The 11,616-nt window shown below is 41.2% G+C and overlaps 1 protein-coding gene across 6 annotated transcripts in view; it reads right to left on the bottom strand.

The window, feature by feature from the left end:
* MTRF1 (mitochondrial translational release factor 1) overlaps positions 1-11,616 on the bottom strand; it is a 94,713-nt gene that overhangs the window by 29,394 nt on the left and 53,703 nt on the right. For all 6 annotated transcript variants that reach the window (XM_014549737.1, XM_014549736.1, XM_014549738.1 and 3 more), the window contains 3 exons: positions 10,082-10,254; positions 9,028-9,145; positions 3,612-3,748 (listed from right to left, as the gene is read on the bottom strand). In XM_014549737.1, coding sequence (XP_014405223.1) covers positions 3,612-3,748; positions 9,028-9,145; positions 10,082-10,254 — 428 coding nt within the window. The remainder of the gene's footprint in view (positions 1-3,611; positions 3,749-9,027; positions 9,146-10,081; positions 10,255-11,616) is intronic.

Raw genomic sequence — 11,616 nt, forward strand, 5'->3', positions numbered from 1 at the left:
GGGCGGGGGCCCCCCCCCCCCCCCCCCCCCCCCCCCGAGTGCACAAATTTTTGTGCACCGGGCCTCTAGTAAAAGTATAATATGCAAATCAACCAAATGGAGGAATGACCAGTCGGCAAGGGGCAGGGCCAGCGAGTAGGCAGCGCCAGGCCAGCCAAGGCACGTGCCAGCAGGCAGAGGGAGGGGATGGTTATTGGGGGGCAGTGGCGACTAGCTGCTGTGGCAGGATGGTGAGGGGAGGGGCCGGCCACCCGCCGGCCGGTGCCGTCCCCTGATCAGCCCACCTGGTCACCTCCCGCAGAGAGGGCCTAGTCTGTCAGTCAGACATCCCCTGAGGCTCCCAGACTGCAAGAGGAAGCAGGTTGGGCTGAAAGACCCCCCCCCCACCAAGTGCATGAATTTTTGTGCACCGGGCCTCTAGTCCTATATAATAAAAGGCTAGTATGCAAATTGACTGAACAGTGGAACGACCAGTCACTATTACGTGCACTGACCACAGGGAGCAGATGCTCAATGCAGGGGGAGCACCGCTCAGCCAGAAGCCTGGCTCATGGCTGGCGAGTGCAGCAGTGGTGGTGGGAGCCTCTCCTGCCTCCATGGCAGCGCAAAGGATGTCCGACTGCTGGCTTAGGCCCACTCCCCATGGGGAGGCATCAGTCAGATATCCCCCAAGGGCTCCCGAACTGAGAGGGTGCAGGCCACGCTGAAGGACCCCCCACCAAGTGCACGAATTTTGGGCACCAGGCCTCTAGTCCTATATAATAAAAGGGTAATATGCAAATTGCCCCTAATGGTGGAACGATCAGAACGACCGCTGGACCAGTCACTATGAGGTGCAAGGACCACCTCTTGGTCTCTTTCCCCAGCCGGCAGGCTCTGATTGCCTGATAGTGAATGGGGAACTGGGGGTGGGTGGCGGGGGATGCAGGCAGCGCCAGGCCAGGCCCCTCTCCCACCAGTCGCTCCACACACAGAGGGTGACCCAAAACCGGGGCGGGGCCGGCGAGTGGGTGGGAACAGACAACCTCTCGGTCCCTTGTCCTGGCCATCAGGTACTGATCACCCAATGGAGAACGGGGAACTGGGGATGGGTGGCGGCGGGGGCGGGGCTGGCTGCAGGCAGCCGGGGAAGATGGCCCTGATCACAGGCCAGGCCTAGGGACTGTACCTGCGCATGAATTTCGTGCGCCAGGACTCTAGCATAATATAAATATGGCTGATCATCAGGAGAGTTTTTTTAAATGATAGCTTCCAAAGCCCAATCAGGGATTGTGCATTTTATTTTATTATTATTTTTTAATATTTTATATTTATTTCAGAGAAGAGGGGAAAGGAAGAGAGTGATAAAAACATCAGTGATGAGAGAGGATCACTGATCAGCTGTCTCCCGCACACCCCACACTGGGGATCCAGCACGCAACCTGGACATGTGCCCTGTCTGGGAACCGAACTGTGACCTCCTGGTTCATAGGTCGATGCTCAACCACTGAGCCATGCCGGCCGGACCAGGGATTGTGTACTTTAAAAAACATTCTCTAGGCCATCATTCTGTAACCAGCCAGGTTTGGAAACTACTATCTGAATGCCGAGGACCCCAGCCAGATCAATTACAACAGAATCTCAGAGAGTGAGGCCTAGGAATCTGCAAAGCTTTTTTAAAAAAATGTTTTCTTATTTATTTTAGAGGGCTGCAAGCTTTTTAGGTGATAAGTGGAGCCAGGGTTGAGAACCTGGCACAATGCCTTCCATATAAAAGCTACTGTATATACTAGCTGAAGAAAAACTTTAAGCATTAGAAATACTAAGAAATTTCAAACAAGTGGACAAATTAATTGGGAAGCATGGCGGTCTTTTCTGGCTTCTCAAATCAGATGACTGAAGAAGACACACAGTTTGCATAAGGCCAATTTTTTTTTTTAAATCATATATGAGCATTTATTCCAATATTGCCGGTGGTATGGGAGAGCAGCAGGTCATCCACAAAAATCTGCTTGCAACCCCCGCATAAGCCAGCTGCTTATATAGGGTAGGACAAAGATTAGATGGGTAAGTAGGGATTACACTCATGAGGAAATAGGCACTGTGGGCTGGGGTGGGACTCCATTGGATAAGGCCAATCTTGAATACTTATTTTAAAAATTATTATGTGAAACCTCTAGTGCCAAAATGTCAAATAGCAAGTAAATCCCAATGTGTCTTATTAAATCAAATGTGGCAGATTTCACAATATTTATGGTATCACTTCTTTGCTAAGAAGTAATACTTTGTAAATGAGCATTCCTATCTGAGGTTATCACTAATAGAAGATTACTATATTACTTATCCTGTTGCTTTAACTACTTGTAAATTAGAATGTAGGTAAGTAATACTAGAAGGGCAAAAGTGTGAAAAGACTAGGACATCTAAGCAAAAAGAATAATGTTTAGTTTTATGCAATTGATTATCCTCTAAAGCTACAAAATCTTCCAAATTTACTGTTGCATACCGATCTAAGTACAGTTATTTCTAGATTCCACTTTCTCTTCCACCCTCTCTCAAAAACAAACTACTTTTCTTGGAATTTAAAACCATACAACACTTTGTTTACCTAAAACAATGACATTTATTAATTTTGCTTAGAACTTATCTATTTATATATTTGAATAAATAATACTGTGCATGTACACAGTACAAAATTCCAAAAGGGTATATAATGAAAAATAAATATTTTACTCCGTCCCCAAACTCCATCTAGCAATCACTGTTACCAGTTTTTTGCAAATGTATAAAAAATAAATGTATTTTTTATCTCACATAGAGTTATAATGAAAGCCTAGGTTTTTAGATTTAAAAAAATCTAAACATCTCTTAAATTTCCAGAGAATTACTTTGTCTTTTATACTGATTTCCTTTCAAAACAATTATGATATAGACACTAGAGAGAAACAACTGGGAAAATTTTAAGTTTATTCATATGTCATCTACTCATTTGCAAGCTGGCATGTCCAATTTTGGTCATAATCTGTCAGTTCAAATGCATTTAAATTATTGTTTATTTACAAATAAGCATGTTTCTCTATGCTCTAAGGTATTTCCATTTGATCAAAAATAAATACATTTTCTACATAAAATGACTTTTTGTAAAGAGGTATTAAATTACTAGAAACCTGGTGTATGAATTTGTGCACGGGTGGAGTCCCTAGGCCTGGCCGGTGATCAGGGCCAACTGGGGCCGGCCAGCTGGGGGGAGGGACCATGGGAGGTTGGCCAGCCACGGGAGGTTGGCTATGGGAGTGCACTGACCACCAGGGGGCAGCTCCTGCATTGAGCGTCTGTCCCCTGGTGGTCAATGTGCATCATAGGGACCGGTCGTTCAGTCAACCGGTCCTAACGGTCACTTAGGCATATATATATATATATATATTAGAGGCCCAGTGCACGAAATTCGTGCAAGAGTAGCCTTCCCCCCGGCTGCCGGCACCAGTTTCCCTCTGGCACCCGGGACCTGGGCTTCCCTCGCAGCCCCAGCTTTGTCTGGAAGGTCGTCTGGAAGAATGTCCGGAAGGACATCCAGTCTAATTAGCATATTACACTTTTATTATTATAGATAGATTATACCAAATAAATCTTACCTGTAGTTTTCTAGCACTTTGTTGTTGACACTTCTCTTTCTCAATCATCTGTTGGTAAAGTCTAGCTCTCAACACACGCAAAGCTATTTCTTTATTTTTTATCTGTGATCGTTCTTGTTGGCATTCTACTACAAGCCCTGAAAAATAACAGAGATTAAAGGTAAAAACTGTAGCCTCCATAAGCCAAATTGAGATAGAAGTGAGGGGTCAGTTATAGTTCAATACAACTGGGGGGCAGTGGTGAAGAAGAGACAGACTTGAGGAATATTTTAAAGTTCCCCCTGGGTTAATTAGGGAAAGATCACAAAGGATTAAGTACTTTTTATTATTTCTTATTTTTTAGATTTAGCGTACTTCAGAAATTATACTTGTTATGATGGTAGTAGTGATAGATGGCTAGATTCTGATACTTAAATGAGATATTTCTGATGAGAAGACTGAAAGCAGTCGCATCTGCAGATGATTACACATACTTTCATTCCCAGAGCTCTGCCTCTCCATCCCAGCTCATCCAGAGACTTTTGTAGCTCAATAAAGTGCAAAATACTGTCATCCCCAATATAGTGCTGCTCCATTCTCTGTCCTACTTGAGAAGTCAGCTTTTCCCCTTTAGATCACAAATATACACAAGAGTTCATGTTTTTAAAAAAGGACTTTACATATAGAAACCAATGAAAAGAAACTACTCAAACTCTTTCTTTCTTTTTTGGGGGTGGTTAATTCTCACCCAAGGATAATAAATAATACTGTGCATGTACACAGTACAAAATTCCAAAAGGGTATATAAGGGTAAATCAATTTTTCCATTGATTTTTTAGAGAGTGGAAGAGAGAGGCAAAGACAGAGAGAAACATCGATGTGAGAAACATTGATTGGTTGCCTCCTGCACGCACCCCGACCAGGGCCCGGACCGGGGAGGAGCCTGCAACCAAGGTACGTGCCCTTGAAAGGAATCAAACCCGGGACCCTTTGGTCCACAGGCTGACACTCTATCTACTGAGCCAAACTGGCCAGGGCTCAAACTCTTTCAAAGGAAGAGTTTATAGTGAATGTTTCTCAGTTGTCTTGGTTCTAAAGACAACTGATCAGCACATTTAAATACACATTTTGGTTAGCTAACTTCCGAATTTGGGTGGGTTTGACCCACTGTGGAGTCCAGTAACTAGCTCAAATCTAGCCCTGGAATGGTGATCCTTGAAGCTTTGGGCTGCTGTTCTTAATTTTGTAGCTATCACTCTGAAAATGTGTGTCCAATCCTGATCCCAGGTACATATATAACAGAAGGCCAGCTGTACTGATAGGGTGGTAACTATTTGCAGGAGATTTTTAAAATGTGTATAAAATTCTACTCTCAAAACTACTGTCACAGGGTTGTGCCACCACATTATTAGTTAATCCTAAAACTGCTACTGACTTTATCTTCTTGTCTTCTCTTATTTTCTAACATTGTCCCTGACAAAAACAGGCTGAATTCATTAAGAAAGGGTGCAAATTCCACAGTGTGCAAAGCCAGAAGGTAGAAACCAGATAAGAGACTCAAGTACCACAGGTTTAAGCTGGAAAATGCCACCATGATGAAAGAAAAGTGAACTTCAGATGAACTATGACTAATTAACATACTAAAATCACCACAGGGTTGAGGAGTGGGGAGATATTCTGCCAGACACATTTTAGACTGTGAGCAGAAGGAAGATAACAGCCCATGTCCTCCCGTCCTATGGAATGTGTACCTCCTTGAAGAAATTTGATCCTCTAGGTTTTTTACATGTTTCTTACGTCTTACCCTGATCCTTTAAAATTAACCAATCATTTCACCAGGGCAAGAAGGTGTTTTTTGTTTGTTTGTTTTTTATAGCAAAGGTGGAAATTTATTGAAGAACAAGTGGGGAAGAGGAAAGAATCTCACAGCACATACTTCCACATGGGGAGAGGGAAGAGTCCCCAGGAAGGTGCTTTTTGAAGATGAGCTTACCTTCCTCCATTCCTTGATCAGAGAATAAAATTTCTGCTCTGCTTTACCAAACTCTGTGTCCTTCTATTGGCATGAGCGACCTTGATTCTGGGCAGAAGGACCTTGATTCTGGATCCCTGACTCATAAGGATCTGTGACACTATATTTCTACCCTGTCTAAACAAGCTACAATCTACACTTGCTAATACTTTAAGAAGGACACCTAGGTTTCACCTCTTTTAGTTTAAACTTATTTCTTGACTGCTTCATTGCAGCCACATGTTTGGGCTGGGGTGCCAACTGGCTTCCATCTCCCAGGCATTTCCCTGGAACTGTCTTAAACTAGCTAAACTTTTTTTTTTTCCCACCACCCAAAAGAATATGAAAATTTCCATTTCATGATGGCTAGTCAGTCATAAGTTTTCTTTCAAATGAATGTCATCAGCTGACCTGTATTGATTTTTGCTTAGACACTTGCACTATTCCTATCCAGTGGGTCAGTCTAGAACTTATATAGCTTACAAATCAGCAATTCCTAAGGAAATCTTATGATTATATATTTTAATAACTTCTATACAGGAGTATTTATTCATAAATATGCCCTCAAGAATAGAGGATTTAGGGGGTGAAAAGATATGTTGGATAATAGAAGAGCTATTAAAATAGAGTGCTGGGTTTATTTAAAAAAAAAACTATAGAAGGGTTTTTGGAAAAAAGTTTTCTCAGTGTTGTTTCAGTGCTCTATACGAAATTCCAAAATTGTAGGTAGTAGGAGTACCAAATAGTATTTAATATATATTTGCTGAGCCATGGCCAGGTGGCTTGGTTGGAGTGTCATCCCATACACCAAATGGTTGTGGGTTTGATTCCTGGTCAGGGCACATATGTAGGTTGCAGGCTTGATCCCTAGTAGGAGCGCATATGAGAGGCAACCTATTGATGTTTCTTTCTCACACTGATGTTTCTATCTCTCTCCCTATCTTACTCTCTCTAAAATCAATGAAAACATATCCTTAGGTTAGGGTTAAAAAATATCTATCTATCTGCTTAATAACTACATGTATTATTTAAAAGATTTTCAATTATAAATGAGAACAAAATTCCATATTTTTATTCTAAAAAGCCCATTAAATTTTCTTTAACCTCTTTGAAATTGAATTGCAGCCCAGCTGATATTGCTCAGTGGTTGGAGTCAATCTATGAACCAGGAGGTCACAGTTCGATTCCCAGTCAGGGCATAAGTGCAGGTTGTTAGCTCGAACCCCACTAGGGGGTATGCAGGAGGCAGCTGATAGATATTTATACCTCTCTCTCCCTTTCCCTTCCTTTCTCTAAAGTCAATAAAAACATATTTTTTTAATAAAACCATTAGCCTTGTAGAAAACTGGGTTAATTTCATCTTACAGCTTTTGAAAGCTGTAGGAAGACTTAGAGTCAAAGAAAACTATGCAAATAAAAACAAAGAAGTAATTATTAACTTTAGAAAATGAAATCATAATATATTACTTGTCTCAGTAGTGAACACTATTTACCTGCTTCTTACATAAAAACAGTGGAAGATTAATTTTGCCAAAATACTCATCTACTACATTAAGTAGTGAATATATACTCTTATACTTAATCAGATCTGCCTATTAATTAGAAGCAGAGATAATTACCAGAAAAAAAATAGCTAAAAGAGTTTAAAGTGATTGCCTCTTGAGTAAATTAGGGTCAAGGAAGGAAGGAGGGGGAGGAAGAAAAGGTCCAGGGAGCTGCTATTTTTTTGTTATAGGACTTTATCATTGGACTATTTTTTGTTTTTAAAACCAACATTTAAAAAAATACTGATTTCAGAGAAGAAGGGAGAGGGAGAAAGAGATAGAAATATCAATGATGAGAGAGAAGCATTAATTGGCTGCCTCCTGCATGGCCCCTACTGGGGATCCAGCCTGAAATGGGCATGTGCCCTGACCAGGAATGGAACCATGACCTCCTGATTCATAGGTTGACACTCACTTAGCCACACCTGCCAGGCTATTATTGGACTTTTAAAATCATATACATGCAATGTAAAATTGAGTTTAAAAAGAAAAGAAATTTAAGTATTTAAAAAGTTTAAAAACCTGAAAACTGATAGAAATCTTTAAAATCACATTAAGGACTTCAAAATTACCTCGTAGTATAACAAAATTACCAGTATTCAAAGTAACCATGTTCATGCAGTAGAGCCTAATGGAGCTAGCAGTCAGTCTACACAGTGACAAAATCGCATGGCATGTCCAATATTACTTGCAAGTTTGTTTTTAGGCTGGGGTGCTTCTGGCTGTTTACCCGTGTAGCATACTTGGACAGCTTCCCTGAATAGGTCCACTCACTCTCTGCCTCCTTTGAGAGAGGTATCTTTTCCAAACAGAAGGGAAATATGAACACACTAGTAGCCCGGTGCACGAAATTCGTGAACATTAAAAGGGGATTAATTGCCCTAACTGGTTTGGCTCAGTGGATAGAGCATCGGCCTGTGGACTCAAGGGTCCCGGGTTCAATTCCGGTCAAGGGCATGTACCTTGGTTGCGGGCACATCCCCAGTAGGGAGTGTGCAGGAGGCAGCTGATTGTTGTTTCTCTCTCATTGATGTTTCTAACTCTCTATTCTGTCGCCAACAATGGCTTCTTTTGGCTTCAGAGGTACTTTGTTCCAATAGTTGGTCTTTAAACATATTCTCTCCTCCCTGCTGTCAGGGGCCAGGGTGCAAGTGAATAGGATTGCTAGCTGGCAGGCCCCTGATAGCAAACTGGCCACCTGTGGATTCCGTGAGGAAAGGGGCTCCCTCCTCCCTCCTGTCAGGGTCCGGGGGGCAGGAGAATGGGGTTCCTGGCTGGCAGGCCACTGACAGCAAGCTATCCAACAGCGGATTCTGTGAGGAATGGGGCTCCCTCCTTCCTACTGTCAGGGTCTGGTTTGAAGATCGGCCATGCCCCCTGTTGGGCCAGACCCAGAGTTCTACCACGCTGTGGCCTCCACCTCCGCAACCCAGGACTGACTGCTGCTGGGCGCTCCTGGTGCTCTGAGGGTGGGATCTTCCCTCAGGCCACACGGGAAACAGCTGGGGAGGGCATAGCCCTTGGCAAAACGACCCAGGATTCAGTGGGTCCACGCTCCGAGGGCTGGTTCCTGCCTCAAACCCCGCCCTCACCGGAAACAGCTCCGGGAAACAGCTCGGGGGAAGGCGCAGCCGTTGCCAAGACAAGCCCTGCAGGACTGACTTACTTCCGCTTGGTTGCGATTCTGATGGTCGTGATGAACACCACCCATGGTTTTTATATAAGTAGATTTGGAACCTCAGACCTATAACGCCAATGTCACCTTTAAAGAGTTTTTGTAAGGAACCAAACACTCACACATGACTCTTTCCTTCTAAAAGCTAAATAGTTTTATAAGACATGAAAAAAAATTAAAAGTACAAGAGCAAAAAGACTTGCTTACCTGTGGGGACATGGACAAGTCTGACAGCACTATCAGTTGTATTAACATGCTGGCCTCCAGCTCCTTTGGCTCGAAATGTATCTATTCTCAAATCCTTAGGGTCCACTTTCACATCTACCTAGAACAAAAAGTGTAACATAAGTAAATTCTACACTCAACAAATACTTTAATACTAAATTTTTTCCAAAATTTTTCAAATAAACTGTATTGCTTTGGGTCATAAATCATAGCTATTAGACTAAGAGGTGAAATAAACTCCCTATTTCAATGGATACTGTTTTTTAATAATGACTTAAGATGCTATGAGATCATTAAGTTATGCAATCTTTAAAGTTTCATCATTCGTCATCCCACAAAGCTACATTAGATAGAAAATTTTGTAAAATATATGTATGTATGTATAATGTATCTACATATAAAGTTAATACTTACTATTCCAATTCTGTATTTGCAAATTCACCTACTTCCTAAAATTTATTTGTTTCCCCAAATCAATTATTACAGCACTTTCACAGTCATTAGAAGATATGCACAGAGCAGCAAAACTTCACATTGCTCTTCATGTGCACATTCCCACCTGAGAACGAACAAGGTGACACTCGGCTTTCTTTTCTTTTTTTTAAATATATTTTTTATTGGTTTCAGAGAGGAAGAAAAAGGAAGAGAGAGAAACACCAACGATGACAGAGAATTGATTGGCTGCCTCCTGCACAGCCCCTACTGGGGATCAAGCCTAAAACCCAGGCATGTGCCCTGACCAGGAATTGAACCATGACCTCCGGGTTTATAGGTCGACAATCCACCACTGAGCCACATTTAAAAAGCTTTGTGGATTCTGTTTTATGTAGAGAAGTGACTTCTATTTAGAACAAAACATCTTGGTCAGAGATAAAAGGGGCAACTTTACCTAGGGAGGAGTTAAGGATTTCTCAAAAGTGACTATAAAGTTCTGTAGGTAACCCTGAAAAATCACTGAATTTCCTAGAAGCTAAGACTTTTCAGTGTAACAACCATTTACAAAGAGTAAGTTTTCAATGCCTCCTGGTGAGGTTACCTCATGTGGTTGAGGAAGGACAATAACTGACATTGTTCCTGTGTGAATACGCTGCATCCTTGACGACAGGCCCACCTCAGGGATTCGCTGAACTCGGTGAATCCCACCTTCATACTTCAAATGCTTATAGACATTGTCACCAGAAATTCGGGCAGCTGCATGATGTAACCCACCTAGAAAAAAATATCCAGAAATGATCAATGATTTCTAATTTGAAAAGGATCAAGATCTTAAATGTCCTTAATCTAAGGCCTGAATGTGAATATAGCTCCTTAGATTAGAACATAAAGTAGGTACAAAATTATTTTCCAAATGTAAATGTATTAATATATAAAAAGAAACACATCAAAATATTATGTACAGTTATCTCTGAGGAACAGAATAACAACAGATTTTTATTTTCCTTTTTATACTTTTTTTTGTTTCTAAATTTTCTATAATAAGCATGTTTTACTTTTATAAAAATACTATTAGGAAAAAAAATACTAGGACATTTTCTTCTTGAACTACCCTATGCCACCTTAGGATAATATGGTGCCATATAAAAAAGAATGCTCAATTACATAATAATTTGATAATGATGAAAACTATAGGTCCTCCCAAGGTTTCAAGGATCTATCGAAATGTAGCTCTTACTTATCTGTTGAGTGGGAAGATTATCACAAAAGAATCTTAATGCTAGTTTCTTATCAAATGTGTTTTTTAAAAATATTTTTATGCAATATACAGATATAGAAAACCACATGAATCAAATGTATGACTTAGTGACTACAAGATCAAGAAAAAGAACTTTGTCAGTCATCCTAAATGCCCTTTCACATGCCCCTTCCCAGTTACAATCTCCTTCCTTTCTCATGAGTAACCATTATTCTGAATTTTATTCCTTTTTTAATAATAATTGTATTACCTGAATGTGCTGCCCTAGGCACCACAGTTAGTCTTATCCATTTTAAAAAGTTTGATTATGTCTTTTAAATCTCTTAATCTCATCATCCATCTCTTTTGTTTTCTACAAATTATCTGTTTAGGAATCGGGTCTGTGACCTGTAGAATTTCCTACAGTCTGGTTTTGCTGATTGCATACTCTTTAAAAATTTTTTATTTTATTTTATTGATTTTTTTAACAGAGAGGAAGGAAGAGGGATAGAGAGTTAGAAACATCGATCAGCTGCCTCTTGCACACTTCTTACTGGGGATGTGCCTGTAACCGAGGCACATGCCCTTGACTGGAATCGAATCTGGGACCTTTCAGTCCCCAGGCCAACCAACGCTCTATCCACTGAGCCAAACCAGTTAGGACTGATTGCATATTCTTGGGGAAATTCAACCTGTGCTATTGCCCTCTGTATTGTCTGCAACTGGGCAGCTAGATCCAGAGACTAGATCAGACAGGAGCTTGAGCTCCTTGGTAAGACAATAGGAAGCACGTACTGTCTGGTTCTCTCTTTTTATGGTCCTGACAGCCTTTGATGCTTAATTGTAAAATGGTGATAGTCTAATTCTATCATTTCTTTTTCACTTTAAAATATGTGTGT

The sequence above is a fragment of the Myotis brandtii genome, unplaced genomic scaffold (genome assembly GCF_000412655.1).
Source record: "Myotis brandtii unplaced genomic scaffold, ASM41265v1 scaffold569, whole genome shotgun sequence".
Lineage (NCBI taxonomy): Eukaryota > Metazoa > Chordata > Mammalia > Chiroptera > Vespertilionidae > Myotis > Myotis brandtii.